Below are 18,004 nucleotides of genomic sequence, written 5' to 3'. Positions count from 1 at the left end.
CACTACATTTATTTCTTATATTTATATTAAGCAAACACAGCAATTTTTTTCACGGATTTACGCATTTTACTTGGGTCATACTTCTCAGGTTGGAAAATGTGGAAATTATTATAAACAGAAGAATCACATTACTAAATATAATAATATTTTTAACTGAGTCTGGGGGATCCCTAAGTCTTTAAAGTCCCAAAACACATGCTTAAATCACAAAATTAACAAATAAATAATAACCAACAAGCTCACAACCGCAGATATCCAGATGAAACAACCCTACCCAAAAAGCCTGTGTAATGACTCACACATAAAATTAGAAATAGCAATATAGGATTAGGAAATGACTCACAGATAATTGCATAAAATGGTATACAATTACAAGACAAGTGACAAGGAAACTCCATTCTTAAATTGCAGGGGCAGCCACCTCTGCCAATGTGTGCTGGAAAGACTTTAACTCACTACTTAGAGCCTGAAGCATCACTTGGTCTGATTTGGTATTCTTTATTTAAAAAGCAAGCAAATGCATCCCCCATATAACATTCTGCTCGCCACAGCACGACTGTCTGACCTGATGTCATTTCAAATAGCCTGCTACTCTGTTTACCAAAGGGCACAATGGCCAAAGTAATTACCTGAATGTATTTGCCTTTCATTTGTGTGCATGGGTGTGTGTATGGCAAGGCCAATAGGGAAGGGCCGTCTAACACCAAAGAGCAAGACGCTATCCCAGCAGGCCAACTGAGACACTATGGCTTGGTCACCCTTCAATCCCTGCTTAAAAACCATTGCGAAAGGATATACAGTTTAAATAGATGCGCACGCATACCGTGGGTTTATCCAAATAAGTGCACCTGCACTTATTCTGACAAAAGTTTCCCCTGAGAGTCTTTGCTGCTGTCAAATAGATTATATAATTCTCCTCAAAACGCTCTCACAAAGACACACTTACTCGGTTTATTAACTGACATCCAAAGAAATCAGCAGCAGAGCATCTCATCAGATTCCCAGCAGTAGATAATATGTTACGGCGGAGCCGGCAGAGTGTTATGGAAGCGTGTCTGTGGGGGATGGGGGAGTTACTTACAGCCGTCATATATGTCCGTAGGGATATGCACACCCGTATAGTTGTAGGAGGTGAAGCGGTTTTTGAATGACGGGTCTTCTTTAAATTCAGGTCTGATCCGGTTTTTCCTTCCTTCGGTTTCATTGGCATCAAGCTGAAAGGAAAAACAACAAAATAAACAACTCTGGTACAATAGGTACAGCAGATTGATAGTATTTTTAATGCAATAGGCCTATATATATTTTTTATTTTACAATTGTGTGCTCAAAAGTTTACAAACTTGCAGAATCTGTGACAATGTTAATAATTTGGACAAAATAAGACGAATCATAAAAATAAAACGCATGCTATTTTTTTTTTATTTAGTACTGTCCTGAATAAGTCAATTGTTTGTAATGAGCAGTTAAACTGCCCATTCTTCTTCAGAAATATCCTTTAGGTCCTGCACATGTTTTGGTTTTCCAGTAACTTCTGCATATTTGAACCCTTTCCAGCTGTTAACGTATGACTTTGAGATCCATATTTTCACACTGAGGGACAATTAAGAGATTCTTACAAAAGATGGGAACATTCACTGATGGACAAGAAGAAAACGGGGAGTGTAATTTAGTTTTTTTTTTTATTGGATGATTGTGGTAAATGTGAATCTGTAGCACCTGGAAATGAATACCTATAATATTTAACCAAAACTTTAACCAAAATAAGACCTTGCACATCATCATCCTGTTCAAAAGTTTTCACCCCCAGCTCTTTATGCATCATATTTCCTTCTTGAGCATCAGCTAATCTTTACAAATTCACAAATTGGAGTCAACTTTTGTGTTCCACAGAAGAAAAGGTTGTATGGGTTTTGAACAATGTGAATGAGTAAATGATAACAATACCTGATAGATCAGTTTGTCACTAGCCAAAACCCAACAAAATATATATTCTAACAAATAAATAACGTTTGGCACAGTTTACATCAAATATCAATATCAAAATTAATTTCTTGCCAATTCACCAATTAATAATCATCTTATAATGCTTTGTATGGCAGGTGCTCTATATATTCTGATGAATAAAACCTAATTTTTTTCTATATGTTCCTTCTTCCTGTTCTTTCCCCTTTTACACACTCTAATGCACAAGCTCCCTCCATGTGTTTTACACACACTAATTGGCATTTGAGATATATGGTGCACTAAAAGTGTACATCCACCATCCGAGCGTGCATCAACCGAGAAGAAGGTACATTCTGATAATTGCTTGCCTGTCTAAAATAACTCATTCATAAAGCTCACTAACGCATGGTCATAACTGGACCGAAGAACTTGTGGCATTCATGTTTTATATAGTATCTGTGCTTGAAAAAAAATGAGTGTGTCTGTGAAGAGTTGAATTATATACTCACATTATCCTTGGCATTAAAGTAAACTATATCATTGTCCTGCAGAGAAAGAGGAAAAATAAGAACATAAGAAAATAAGAAAAAATAATAATTTTTCAAAAGTTTAGAAGCAGCATTATGGCAAATATGGGGTTCAAACCTGAGATTTTTTTTGGTCTGGTATAGCATAACCATTTTGTGCTATTGATGAACCATTTTAATAATCTAACTTAAAGAACCTTTTGTACAATGGAAAGGTTCCATGTATTTCAAAGATTCTTCATGGAACCATTATAGATGTCAATAAAGAACCTTTATTTTTAAGAGTGTATACCAGCCCAAATCTTTAGACCCGTACAGTATTACTTATAAAATCTACCCATCATGCAAATCATGCAATGACAGTATCACAGTACTAAGCCAAGCATACATTCAACATGTGTTCCACAGATGTTAACATTTGCTTCGTAGCAAGTGTGAAATGCGTCAGGGAGAGCTAAAGAAAGCTTGGTCATGGCAGGTTTTACAGAAAGTGGTCAGGATAACCTGCTGATGTTAAACCGCTCTTCTGTTAAGGCTAAAGGCCTTCACGGCATATGGTGGGTATGCATGAGTATATATCTGTCTACAGTAAAAATAAATCCGCGAGAGAAATGCAAAATGTGTATTCAGTAAAATCAAATCTTTAGACATCTGCAGGGAGTGTGGGTGGTGAAGTTAAATCCATTAAGCTGCAACACATTCTCTCACTTAAATACAAACTGAAATACACACAAAGGGAATCTGGCCATTGTACAATCCATTTTTTTTCTTTATTTGTTTGTCAATTCCATTTATTGTAATGAAACTTGATTTCATTTAATTAAACGAAGAGGTCTAGCACACCAAAGCATTTAAGCAGTGAAATCGAGTGAGGTATTATCAATTTCAAAAGTGTCTCCTACTGGCTGCCTTCATGTGGAATGATCTAATTAAAAATCTGCATAATAAGTCAGATTTTATTCTTGTAAACAAGTCAGTCGTCTTCCGCTACCTAACATAAGGCAATAAGCAGAATGTAAACTGATACACTTTTTTTTTAATGTAAGATATGATGTTATGCATGTTATCTAGTCACATGGTTGCATAGTGACAAGTCACTTGTGAGTAGATATGGGTCATGATGGTTGACTAGTCATCCAACAGCCGGCAAGTTAATTAGGTGGGCTGGCTAGTTTATTTTGATATTTTTAACAGCAGTGTTTTAATTAGTATGCTGACCGTTGGCTTTTTACAGTAAAACCCTCTCAGAGAAGTATTTAAATTGATGCTCTTTAAAGCACCAGGCTACACCTAGACACATTCAGGCAGATGTCTATGGCCTTTTGCATTGCATCTCTCTTTGAGCATGTACATTTAAAAATAGCCAAAGTCTCGAGATCACATGCATTCTATTTTATCTAGCTATTTTTAATGCAAGAATGTCTTGTGCAAAGTGCAAACTATACCCTAGAAATGTGGGATGCATGGCAGATTCAATTATGTATTCAGTTCAGTTTCAATTTATTTGTATAGTAGCACACTAACATAGTACATCAAATACTACTTGGGTTAAGTCGGTAGCTCAAGGTGGATTATTATTTTACTTTCTGATAACCATCCCTGAGTTTATTTGGATTCAGAAAGATTTCGATTTTGCTTGGTTTATTTTCCACATAACGGCAGGCCAGGAATTTCATCAATCCCCCAGCTTGGCGCATTAATCGCTGCAAATGCGTCTATTTACAATGTGATTGCAACGTTAAATATTGTAATCTATCACAGGGATGTCTGTTGAAAGTAATAGCCAATCTGAGGTGTTTAAGTTACCAATATCCCTTAAAACACTTAAAAGTTTCTGTTTAGTAACAGTCCTATATGCTCACAAAAATCAGTGAACTTGTGCTGAACTGACAGCTTCACTGATTAAAGTGCGCTCGTTGCTTTCAATCACAATTTGATGAAAAGTTATTGTGGTTTGTGAGACTTTGGGACTTTTACTACTTCATGGATTCGTACAAAAATATATAGATAAATTCAAAAGCAAAACCTGTAAAATAAAAAACTAAAAAAAACTATATTAGGGAGTGAATGGGTATTATGAGCCAATAAGTGCTCCTCTGTCGCCTATACTAGGCTACTGGTTATAGTGTCTTTTTTATTTGAAAATAAAAGTGTTTTTACATCAAATGTTATAAAGATTTTAAAAAATTGTATGTTGTCTGGTCTTTTTTACCCACAACATTGATTCTTTGGTTGGGAGTTGATGAAGTGGTACTTGAGCCTTATTGATGGGGTTGTGAGGTAACACAGGTTGGGAACGTTATAAACACACCTTCAAAAAAAGCTATACTGGTGTGCATCTTGAGATAAAACAATGAAACTCACAACTTAAAACAGCTCAAACACGCATTTTAGTTTGGGACAAGACTTAAGCCTTGTTTGTGAAACCGGGTTGGAAATCAAATAGAATGTAATTCTATGTGCTGTAGCACCTTTTAAGTGTTCAGAACACGTGTTATAGAAAAACTTACTTCAAATTCATCTTTCCATTGATGCTCCATTTGGAATTTCTCAGCTGCAGTTGCCAAAGTCTATAAAAAGAACAACAAAAAAATAAATCATTTAGTTAGTTAATAACTGAATCACACAATCATGACCAAAGCAACTCTGATAATGAGATCGTAAATTAAACATAAAACATGAATTGATGTAAAGCAGGATTATCTGGCTTACTGTGTATGTACTTTATAGTTCGTTTTTTTTTTTTTTTTTCATTACACTTAAAAAAGTTTAATGAAGATTCTACAGGATTTAATAACCTTGGTCATCAAAACAATTAGACTGCAGCAAATGGAGACAGTTAGCTGTCATTTAATTAGTGGTCATTTAATGAGTACTAGTTTAGAACAGGTGCATACAGTACCAATACTTAATATATTATCTCTAAACTAAAGAATTTTGTTCAGGCAGTCTTGGTTCTTGCCCAAAAGGTGACACCAAACATGTGGGCAAAAGGTCTAACAGGATGGTGGGTTCTGTTTTAGAAAAGGGCAGAAAAGAATAGAACAGAAGAGAATAGAACATTCTTTGTTCTGTCACCTGCAGCTCTGGCAGTGCAACCCCCGCACACACAGAGTCTGAGACTCTTCCCTGAAGGAAATGGTACTGTAACATGGTATGACATTTCAAGAACAAAGACAGGGATTCGTGAGTCCTCACTCTTTGACACACAATGTTTTAGAATCTATGTTGGGATTTTTCAACTCGGACAGAACAGAATGAATTCTGGCACTATTTTCAATTACATATATGACCATGGTTAACCTAAATCTTAAATGTGTAACTTAAGAGAGAGAACAAACAACAACATCGCAATGCTGTGCAGAATATATTTACATTTTGAAGCAGTATTTTAGTTTGCGATATTGTGACAAAATTTCTTACAAAAGCATTTAATATCACATTGCAGCCCAGGTAGAAACATTCTCTTAGTGTGAAAAACATGTTTATTTAAATAATTTAAAAAAGTTTAAAATAATTTAAAAAAAATAAAAAAAATTCCAAGTGTATGGTAATAATCAAAATACCTTCCTGGAACATAGTATGTAGTGTTTTATATATATATATATATATATATATGTGTGTGTGTGTGTGATGTGTGTGTGTGTGTGTGTGTGTAAATCAATCACTCCATAAAAAAGAAAGTCACAGATTCATTCATTATTCATTCAGTCAGTTAAAGTCATTCGATTAGCACATTGTCTCACTTTATCAGTTGTAACATACACTACTTAATTACTTTTAGTAGCTACAGTAGGTTTACTGTATTATAGCTATTTAAAATAATGAACAGCTTTTACGATTTTAATATTTTTTACCAACATAGATTGACACAGGTGCGGAGTTAAAGTTGACATAAAACGGAAGTTGCGATCAGACTTTTTTAACTATTGCAATGTATATTAAAGGTATAGCGGAGGATTTTCTTTTTCCGGGTGGGTAGTCTATACTATTGGTCCACCTAAGTGTCAATCATTCTGGTGATATGTTTACGTAAGGCCGTCGTAGGCTTAAGTGCTCATCCCTATGTAGTTTTCACTTTCATGTGTATTATGTCGGAGTTACGGTTTCAGCCATTCCTTTGAAAATGGCTGAGGGTCGAAAGAGAAAAAATGTTTACTAAGTGTATGATAAGAAGAGAAAGGCCGCAGAATATAGAAACAAGACCAGAGAGATTTTGGGTGAATATCACACGCTGGCGTGCGCTAAAAGCACAGGTTGGGCTTCTCACTGATGCCGCAGTCGCGAAGATTCTACCAGACAGGTAAAGTTTGTCACGCTATTTGGAGAAATCCATTTAAAATCACTAGTAAAAGTTAATGCAAGCTACAATGCTAGCCCTGGCACGAGTCATGCACCGCATAGACACGGTAAACATCTCAATTTGTCTAAAGTAGCCTTTTGTCCAAAATGGTAAATGGTATCACGCTGAAATATTCTAAAATCTTGTGTGTTTATTATTACACAAATGCAACAAGCTACTTCTCCATATGCAACTATGTATAAAAATAACGTATTAACAATGAGAGATAGTAGGTTAAGGACCAACGTAATAGCACTGCTTAATATGTTGCCATGTAACGTAATTGCGATTTGCAAAATAGTTTCCTCAGAACGTATTTCGTGTGATACAGGGTTGCACATATCATGTCTTGAGTCCTCGGTCACTCAATCGATCAGTATAATAAGTAAATAAAACACGGAAGGGCATTTGACATGTTGTCTTTTTTATTAATGTTTTTTAGTTAGTTTAGAATTTGCAACATAATTGTGCAAGGCGTATAGACGTTCCCTAGCTCTCGGGAGCAAGAGTGTTGTGTTTGTGCATGTGCATTTTTTTTTTTAAAAATTGGAGAGGGTGGGTCTTCTCTAAAATTCGGAAAGATCCTCCGCTATACCTTTAAAGTGAAACGGCTTCTTGAATGAGGAAAAAAGAGTAGGGTGGGACTTGATTTGAATTGATTGGATCAATGGATCGGATCAATGGATCGTTGTTTGCTATTGCTGTGATCTCATGTGATTGACAAGTTGCTGGAGGAGTGAGGTTATTGTCTTGCCCCACATCAGTGAACATGTCATCAGAGAAGGAATGCCATGCAGTAGCAAGAAAGAGGGAACATTATTTTGATCAAAGATTAAGGGCACTTGAATTTTTAAAAACCAATGATGTGCATGGATAAATCATTTATAATAACCCTTCCAATATTCCATAAATAAAGAATTGTCTAATTTGATTTCATGGTGAATTAAAAGTAAAAACGTAAACTGCCCATGTCAATATTCACCCTTACACAAGGAAATACCATGTCAGAGCAATATTGCAGAGTGATGTGAACCGCTCATGTCATAAAAAGAGGTTGTCATGCTCATGGGTCATATCCCAAACCCATTCCCCTTAACGCTCTGTCCACGTTCCAGTCAAATATTGACTCTCTAACAAAACATAAGTAATTAAATTAAATTAAATAAATAAATGTAACACTTCAGTATGTAAATGCACAATTATTTTTGGTTAGCATCTGGCAATGAGCTCACCCTGTCTTTCAAAGAAGGCTGTGTTTCTGAATGAGTAAGTGTCAACAAACATTTAAACACATTTCAGTCTATTAATCAGGTTTCTGAGGTGTCTGGAACTTGCTTTGTTTCAATAAATGGTCTGGTTAGACAAAAGGAAGCCTTGGGTTGTAAATGTTAAAGAGCCTGACTACATAATTCATCAAACTCTTATTTCAAAAGAGCAACTCAAAATAAAAAAAAGATGATATGACAACTGGATGGAATTATGTGAGCTTTATTCACTTTAAAGGTCTCTTGATTTGTAGTGTAGCAAAGGCTGATGTTTAGTAATGTGAGCTAGCGATATAGCCAGCACAGCCTTTGCCTTAAACAAACTATCAGTCTATCAGATCTCATTAGAAACCCCAAAACCTGCCAACCAACCCAGATATACCTGCAATCAACAGATACTCTCTCAATGAAGCCATTACTGCTGTGAAATCCAACCCTTCAACTTTGTATAATTGTGCATTGCCCCACTTTTGAACCCCAAAAAGTTCTGTAATTTTATAAGACGGGCAAATGTGGGCTCGTAAGGTAGGCCGTGGAGCTAACAAAAGCATTGCAGATGCAACTCACTCCAATCTGCAACACCTCGCACAGTTTTGTCAAAAACCTTTACAACAAAATGACACCCATCTTCGAGGCAAATGTGGGCTCGTAAGGTAGGCCGTAGAGCAAACAAAAGCAACTCACTCCAATCTGCAACACCTCGCACAGTTTTGTCAAAAACCTTTACAACAATGACACCCATCTTCGAGACAAAAAAAAAAAGTGCACGTCAACCTTTCTATCCAGACACTATGGATGCTGTAGACGGGCACTCGCACACATTATTAGAGTTGGAAGTCTGGGCTGAGATCCAGCAGTCTCTGCACCTCCTCTGCACAGTCTGGGAGAAACTAAAAATACACTGTTTCACACTTTGGCACGTACACATTTACACATGCACCCAACGCTTGTTAAGCAGGATATGTAAGACTGCGTTCAGTTCAGACTAACCTTACTCCTATGACAGTAAAACCAGAGAAATGCAAAACAGCAAGTCATTCATACTCGTACAAACTAACTACAATTATAATACAGCATTAGCGTGGCAACAAGTCAATATATGTCCACGGTATCGACGGCTTGCTGCTGCCATAACAACGGTTTGCAGGAGAGACTCATTAGTGGCCTGTGGTCATTATAGAGGTCCTTAAGAAGTAAAGGTGCATGGGGTTCATAATGGAAACTAAGGCTTAAGCATTTCTACTGCTCGTTATAATAAATCAATTCCTCACAATAAAGATAATGAAAGACGGAAGGTGAGATTTACATTCATTCGGATGTTCCCTGGCAAATAGTAAAGGTTGAGAGTTGAACTGATATGAACTCTAATTTCTGCAGCCACACAGCGAGAATTCATCATCCTCAAATGACAACTAGGGATTGTAATGAGTAAAAAACCAATAGGAGATACAGCGAAACACACAAAAAAGGCTTACAATTGGCATCAATAAACGAAAAGAAAGTCTCTTAGGATCAACAAGGCTGTTTTTATTTGATCGATGGGGAAAAACAGTTAAAACAATATCATTACAATTAAAGATACATGTTTTCTTTTCTAATAAATGTAATTTACGTGCTTCTCAGCAGCCATTACTCCATTCTTCAGATTCACATTGTCTTCATCTACATTTGGACCTGAAGCGTGACAATTAGTTTCATTCAAATTTTCAAGTTACTTCATATTTAATGTTAACAGATACAACTTTTGATCTTAAAGTCCCCATGAAATCAAAATTGACCATACTTACTTTGTTTGCCTAAATTGATCGTTTTGTGGTGAACAATTCATACATGCAAGTCAATCCACAAAAAAAAAAAAAATTGGCTTCGTAATCTTTAATCAAATTTTGAAAATGCCCCTCCCCTCTGCATTGGAGGACCTTGCCCGATGACGTAGGCTTTACGGTTTGGGTGTCTCCTTAACATCCATAACCACACCCCTCCAACTGACAGCTGTGTGTAAACTTGCGTCATCCTCCATTTCAGAATGAAACACCCATTTTTCTAGATCCAATCAGGTGCTAGTTGGAAAAAAGCCACGCCCACTATTTTGCCTCATTTAGTATTCTGTTTCTCTCGGAAATATGTCACAACACTGGAGAAAAATCGTTTACAACTTCTGGTTCACGGGGACTTTAAAGCTACACTGTGTGATTTTTACCCCCATCTAACGGTGAAAAGGTATATCATCCAGTGAATATAGTTTCTATTCCTCTCAATTCCGATTTCGTTTTAACTCCTACGGGAGCCAATGTAGTCCAAGATTAACATGGCTTCCAGTTCGACCTCGTCCATGAGCGTTAACTCAAACGTAAACGTGAAAGGCGAAGCTTGAATTAATGGGTATGTCCCTCTTTGGTTAATGTACTTTGAAGATGGAGGGGCAACATGGCGACCGACAGTAGAACAATCTACATTAATGAGCACATACATTTTTGAAAGAACTAAGCGTTTTTAGCTAAGAATAAACTAAAAGAATTACACAGTGTAGCTTTAAAGATGTAGTAGTACATCATGAGATTAAACGTCGCTAAAATTAATACATTTGGTAAAACTTTAATTTACAGTGTCCTTGTTACAGGTTACATGTAGTTACTGTATCACTATTTTGCATAATTGCAACTAACCCTAAACCAAACCCCAATCCTACTAATCCCATATGTAGTTAATTATTATTACACAGTACTTAAAAGTATAATTACACTGTAACACTGACACCTTAAAATAATTTGTAACCATAAATTCTGTGGAAGTAATGTTCATTAGTTTATGTTAAAAGAAGTTAACTAATGTTAGGCCAAAATGAATCCTCGTTTTAAAGTCTAATAATACATGTCTTCAAATTGACCTCACTTCTGGTCAATTTGAACCTTGCTGGATTAATTTAGTTTAAAACAAAAGTGTTTCTCATTCTAAACTTTCTTCACAAATGTCTCACTGTGTCTTGATTCTCAAAATAATAGATACTATCATCGGCAGCATTTAATTAACAACATTAAAGGCTGAAACACTCCAGATGACAAACACCATTGAACTACATCAATTTTGTAGGATTTCTAATCAAGCACTGAATTGAGTACCCATAAAAAAAAATTGTTCAGCTAAATGGAATTGCTTTAGGGTACTAGCCGGATTCGATTGAACAGGCGAACTGAATTGCTCATGACAACAGCTCCAGTGGCGCAGAGGCAAAGAGTTACAAGAACTAATGTGTTTGGAAAATTACAACCTTTGTGTGTTGAGGTGTGTTTAGGAGGACTGACAGCCCCAGAAATAAACTGCAGCCACGTTTGCTTGTTCATCCCCGCTGGTTCACTCTCTTCCAATTGATCAAGCTGATTACAGTAACCACAGTGGAGTAAGTCAATAACCTCACAGGAAGTCATACCTTCACTCCACTTTAATCTCACCAGACCAAAGAGAGAGAGGAAAAGTGGTGAGGAAGAAAAAAAACCCATTTAATTATAGACAGGTGAGTATCAAAGCTTATATCAAACACTGCATATAATGTCCTAAAGGGGTAGAAATCTGTGAATCTTATGTGGGACACTTAGGGATTTGAATAAAACCTGCGCTATTTGTGTTGCAGATATAAATGATATTATAAGTAGAGGTGTGTTATTATAGGCTGGCTGTGGTTTCCAAATGGAAGATGATAAAAGAGGTGAAAAATCCATCTGACTTACACTGAAGGAGGGATCTGAGCCATATCCAGAGACCAGGATAGGCTCTTTTAACTTGAGCCAGTGAGTAACCACTTAACAACCACCCCGAACACCCTAGCAACGCCCCAACAATCACTCAGAGAACCTTAGCAACCACAACTCAATACTCCAGGGTATGGCAGCACATTTTGTTCACAGAATTTTTCTGAAAAAAAAAAATAAATAATTAGAAATGCCTTTTTGGGGGGATATTTTGTCCTGTGGCTTTTATACAGCATTTAGAATAAGAATATATCAGTGCTTGCAGGCCATAAAATGTATCGTTTTATGTAAAAGGACAGTTAAACATAAGTGGGAAAAGAATACAAAATATTTATGAGGTATTATACAGTGTTGCTGTTGTAAGACTTGAAAACTGGAACTGGTTAAAGAGAAAATATCTGACCAGTGCCCTCTGAAGACAATTGGCATTGCTTGGAGATTAACATTTTACACCCTACACCCTTTTCTCTGAGCATCTTATCTACATCCTCTCTCTCTCTCTCTCTCTCTCTCTCTCTCTCTCTCTCTCTCTCTCTCTCTCTCTCTCTCTCTCTCTCTCTCTCTCTCTCTCTCTCTCTCTCTCTCTCTCTCTCTCTCTCTCTCTCTCTCTCTCTCTCTCTCTCTCTCTCTCTCTCTCTCTCTCTCTCTCTCAGTCAGTAACACTGAAAACTCACACAAGAATATGGTTCAATGTGAATGTGATAATCTTTAAGGAGTGTTTAAAATCATTTTGAAAGTCTCAGGGTAACTGGTAATAATGTCTTATTCCCAAAGAAATAAATCAAAAGGTAATAAGGTTTTTAAGAATATAGAAATATCTTGCACAAAGAAGGATGTGCCTTTGACTTCACACGTCTGGCCCTTTTTTCTGAATGCAATTTACAACCAAGCAAATGGTCTGCAACCAATAAGCATGTTGGGGGAGATTCAGTAACTTTCCATTGTAACCTGGTGATTAACATGTCAGGTGAGGTCTGATTATAAAGGGAGATGTAACACGAGTTCGGGGCTGCCTTTCTGTATTCAGATCAGCCCATGGTGTTGTGTCTTCTAGCCTCAGCTCATGTAATATGCTGGGTAAAGTTCTTTGAAACATTTGATGGTTTGCATTGATTATCTTGTGGAATTGTAATAATATATTTACCTGACATAATGAATTGTTATATGTGGCTATTCTAACAGACTTTGACTTTATTTTCATTAGAGTTAAAAGGAATAGTCAAGCATTCACTTATTAAATGATGAACAGATACCATTGATAAAACCTTTTCATTTTATGGAGTCAGATGGAACGAGTTAATACATAAGATTCAATTTGTTGCATTTAATTAAACATCACTTTGCCATGGGAAAGACGGAACACGCTTGAAACCTTCACTACGAATCGAACTCCGCCATTGGATCGATTTCGTGACGGACTTTACACTGTGAAAACACAAAAACAACGAGGAAAAAACAAGTCAAAAACGCCTTGTTTTCCCTGTTGCGATTAAGGTAGATCTTTTCCAATTAAAAAAAACTAGAGACAACTAACTCCGGTCCTGTCCATTCAGAATAAAGGGATTTTGACAGGGCCTGTAAACCACAGCATTGCATAAAGGTGAAACAAATACATCTCTGAATGAGTGCTGAGAGAGATAGATAGAGAGAGAGGGGGGGGGGGGGGTATCTTACCGCTGCTATAATATCACACCCATCAATCCTGGATTATTTTAGCCATGAAAACGCGTGACAAAAGAACAAATGACACTCAGAGGCCTTTTTTTTTTTTGCAATTCGCATTAAGCCTCTCATTTGCTTCCAGAAAGCAAAGCCACCTGCTGCACAAACACTCCGCGCAACTGGCAGCCTCATTTATTCTGCATGAATCCCAAAAACCAGCAACAAACACCATGTTTTATACTTAGCTCATTCCAATAAGATGCTCGGGAAACAATATAAAATTCATGTTCCCGTCACCTAAATGCACTTCGTGACCTTAAAGCACAGTTGGTCCATTATTCGCGAACAAAGACCCGGACAGGCTGTGAAGTGACACAAGGCTATAAACTAAGCAAGGCCGGAGGTATATTGCTTTCTAATGGGAGACTTTGGCTGAGCGTCGTCATTGAGTTAGGGCAGTCCATCATAAATCCTGTTTGGTGCTGCTCTCTTGGGCAGTGGTGAGCTTCATAAATGATTCAAGATCTGATGTGTACGTCTATTCACAGATGAAGATGTCCTCTGCCCTGTGCTGATGGACTGTGGCGTCAAAGCCCCACACTAATATGGAGTGCTGCCATGTCTAGACAGATGTTTAGATAATGATCATCAATTAATTATTTTCAATAATAAAATAAGCTTTGGCTGAAGTCAAAACTAACAAATAAACAACATATACACTCACCTAAAAGATTATTAAGAAAACCATGGTAATACTGTGTTTGACCCCCTTTCACCTTCAGAACTGCTTTAATTCTATGTGGCATTGATTCATCAAGATGCTGAAAGCATTATTTAGAAATGTTGGCCCATCTTTATGGCTAGCATCTTGCAGTTGATGGAGATTTGTGGGATGCACATCCAGGGCACGAAGCTCCCGTTCCACCACATCTCTGAGATGCTCTATTGGGTTGGGATCTGGTGACTTTGGGGGCTATTTCAGTACAGTGAACTCATTGTCATGTCCAATACACCAATTTGAAATGATCTGAGCTTTGTGAAATGGTGCATTATCCTGCTGGAAGTAGCTATCAGAGGATGGGTACATGGTGGCCCTAAAGGGATGGACATGGTCAGAAACAATGGCCAGGTAGGCCGTGGCATTTAAACAATGCTCAATTGGCACTAAGTGGCTTAAAGTGTGCCAAGAAAACATTCCCCACATCATTATACCATCACCACCAGCCTGCACAGTAGTAACAAGGCATGATGGATCCATGTTCTCATCCTGTTTATGCCAAATTCTGACTCTACCATCTGAATGTCTCAACAGAAATCGAGACTCATCAGACCAGGCAACATTTTTCCAGTCTTCAACTGTCCATTTTTGGTGAGCTCTTGCAAATTGCAAGCCTCTTTTTCCTATTAGTAGTGGAGATGAGTGGTACCCGGTGGGGTCTTCTGCTGTTGTAGCCCCTCCGCCTAAAGGCTGTGCGTGTTGTGGCTTCACAAATGCTGCATACCTCGGTTGCAACAAGTGGTTATTACAGTCAAAGTTGCTCTTCTATCAGCTTGAATCAGTCGACCCATTCTCCTCTGATCTCTAGCATCAACAAGGCATTTTCACCGACAGGATTGTCGCATACTGGATGTTTTTCCCTTTTCACACCATTCTTTGTAAACCCTAGAAATGGTTGTGCATGAAAATCCCAGTGACTGAGCAGATTGTGAAATACTCAGACCGGCCTGTCTGGCACCAACAACCATGCCAAGCTCAGAATTGCTTAAATCACCTTTCTTTCCCATTCTGACATTCAATTTATAGTTTAGAAGATTGTCTTGACCAGGACCATGCAGACCCCTAAATGCATTGAAGCAACTGCCATGTGATTGGTTGATTAGATTTCATTAATTGCATTATTTAAAGTTTCACGTCATCCAAGATATTCATGTCTTTCTTTCGTCAGTCGAAAATAAATTAAGGTTTTTGAGGAAAAATTTTTTCCACAAATAGTGGACTTCAATGGGAACCAACAGGTTGAAGGTCCAAATTGCTGTTTCAATGCAGCTTAAATGGCTATACACAATCCCAGCTGAGGAATAAGGGTCTTGTCTAGTGAAACGATTGGTCATTTTCTACAAAGAAAAAAAAAACATTTATATACTTTTTAACCACAAATACTCATCTTGCACTAGCTGTGATGCACCACACATTAGGTAATTACGTTGGAAGGTCCTACGTGAAAACTTTTTGAGTGCCAAAAAATGACTATTCAACAATTTCTTCTCTACCGTATCAGTCTCCAATGTGCATTCACGAGAGCACTACGATGCATGCGTCTGCAGAGGAAGAAGGTCATATACACCATGCGTCATGATGCTGTCGTGAATGCTCGTCAGAGACTGATACAGAAGAGAAGAAATTGTTGAATAGTTGTTATTTAGTTGTTGTTTTTTTGGCAATGTCTTTCCTACCTTTCTGAGCCTTAAAAGTAGGATGGATGGATGGATTTCTACATTATGTTGACATTTTAATCTAATAAACTAATAAAATCTAATAAACAGCTTTTTGGAGTCTCGTGTTGAGTGGATTCTGTGTGCATGCAGGATTAACACAGAATTGGGCAAAAGCAGAATGAGAAGATGTGTTACAATAGGATTATCCACTATTGTCAACAATGGATTCTTTGAAAATTGCAAATGGGATATTCAAATAACCTGGAAATCCAGACACGGCAGGTGATTACGGTGATGGAAGTCAGTAGCAGGGTGTCTTTAATAATACCGATTCTCCCCAGGGATATTCAAGCTGACAACAATGTTGCATTCATGACTGGATCTAAACACTGCTTTTCTTTTCCCCCAGAGGAGATGAAAGGAACGATCCAATTACCTCCAAGACATTACATCTGGTTCCATTATTTAAGGGGCATAATCGTTAAACACGGCAGCCAACATTAGGTAGATGGTTTAGTGTGGTGCCTGATTGGAGAAAAACCCCTTGGCCAATGGTAACATGGACATGGCAGAAGTGCAATTTAGGTCAGAAAGCTCAGTGCAATTTGACCAAACCACTTTTATCATATTCAAATGTGTAAAATCTTTAAAGTGCATGGCTACAAGGTACTATCATACTATGCAAATTTAGGGTAAACAATTAACCTTTTACCTACCTTAATAAATTACTTCTTGTATAAGTGTAAATTCAATTTAACATATATTTAATTACACAAGACCACATTTTTGAGATAAAAAATTATTGGTGACACTTTAAGGTTTAATGAAGGTGCAATAAGGTTAAATTTTAAGAGTTCAGATGCAAAAGCCTCTAAATGCCATTTGAAATTTTCCTGTAGTATGGTCATTTTTATCAAGCTTGTATATTTAAGTTCAGTAATTTCACTTAAATGACAATTAATAGGTAATCTTCATTGCCATTTAAGCGAAATTACTGAACTTAAATATACAAGCTTAATAAAAATTATCATTTTAGAAGAAAATTTCAAATGGCACTTAGAGGCTTTTGCATCTGAACTCTTCATTTGTTAATACATAATCATGAACCATATGAACAATACAACGCATACTAATCAAGGTTAATAAACATAATACATTTTAATTCATAATACAAGTTTAACTTAAAAGTGTCCGATCCAATCAAATCCTGATGAATACTGTATAATCAAGCCCTGCCTTACATCACTTCCCATTGTTTATTTTGTTTCACTGGGGAAAAGCCACATTTTGGACATTGGATGTATTTAAATACTGATACATTTTGTCTTTAATGTTAAGGCAATGTTAAATTGTACAGTACATGATAGGTAAAAACACCAGTTCTAATATGGCTGCATGTCACGGTCAATACTGCAAATTAGCAAAGACACTGATCCCAGGACAAACAAGCCACGCTTTCCATTTTAACAAAAACTTGTCAGGAGCTGTACAGTCCACAGCTCATTTCCCACACTCTCAATGTCATGCAGCGTAATCTTATCTGTTCTGTGATATTCGGCGAAAGAGTTTGATGCATATGGATGTAGAGCAGCTCAGACAGCAACGACTCGGTAGCAAACAGAGTGTGCCGAGCATACATCGCTCTTGCCCTGCCCTCATCAGCGGGCCTCTGGCTACCTTCACACACATGGCTTTATCGACAGCCCCTCGCTAATGAAGAAGCCGATAGGCTAGAGCAAAGAGACAGATACGTCCCTCGAGTCCAACTCGCCTGAAAATCAATGAGCCATTTACAACAGCCTGCATGCTGTGACACCACACACCAATTTACAAGCACCGATATTAAGCCATGTAAAACTTTCACAAAAAATGTATAAATAAATACTGTTGGTTCAATCTTTGGCAGTATTCGACTGTCATTGAAAGGAGAAGAAAATAGACCTGTTTTGTTTTGGAAAGGGAATGGAAAATATATTCATTTATTCATTTGCTCAAATATTTCTCCCAGATTACAATGAAATTACCCCCTCATTGACAAAATGTCACAAGACACAAGTGGATTTTAATATAAACAATACTCAT

The 18,004-nt window shown here is 37.2% G+C and overlaps 1 protein-coding gene across 3 annotated transcripts in view; it reads right to left on the bottom strand.

Annotated features, from left to right (window-relative positions):
* The window catches only part of cacna2d1 (calcium voltage-gated channel auxiliary subunit alpha2delta 1), a 119,437-nt gene that overhangs the window by 70,731 nt on the left and 30,702 nt on the right, over positions 1-18,004 (bottom strand). For all 3 annotated transcript variants that reach the window (XM_089116335.1, XM_039650403.2, XM_089116336.1), the window contains exons 4-6: positions 4,982-5,041; positions 2,454-2,489; positions 1,082-1,214 (exon numbers count right to left, since the gene is read on the bottom strand). In XM_089116335.1, the coding sequence (XP_088972461.1) occupies positions 1,082-1,214; positions 2,454-2,489; positions 4,982-5,041 (229 nt within the window). The remainder of the gene's footprint in view (positions 1-1,081; positions 1,215-2,453; positions 2,490-4,981; positions 5,042-18,004) is intronic.

The sequence above is a fragment of the Pimephales promelas genome, chromosome 10, assembly GCF_988280905.1.
Source record: "Pimephales promelas chromosome 10, fPimPro1.hap1.1, whole genome shotgun sequence".
In the NCBI taxonomy this organism is placed as follows: Eukaryota; Metazoa; Chordata; class Actinopteri; order Cypriniformes; family Leuciscidae; genus Pimephales; species Pimephales promelas.
The sequence above is the reverse complement of the archived record's forward strand: the minus strand, read 5'-3'. Positions and strand labels throughout refer to the sequence as shown.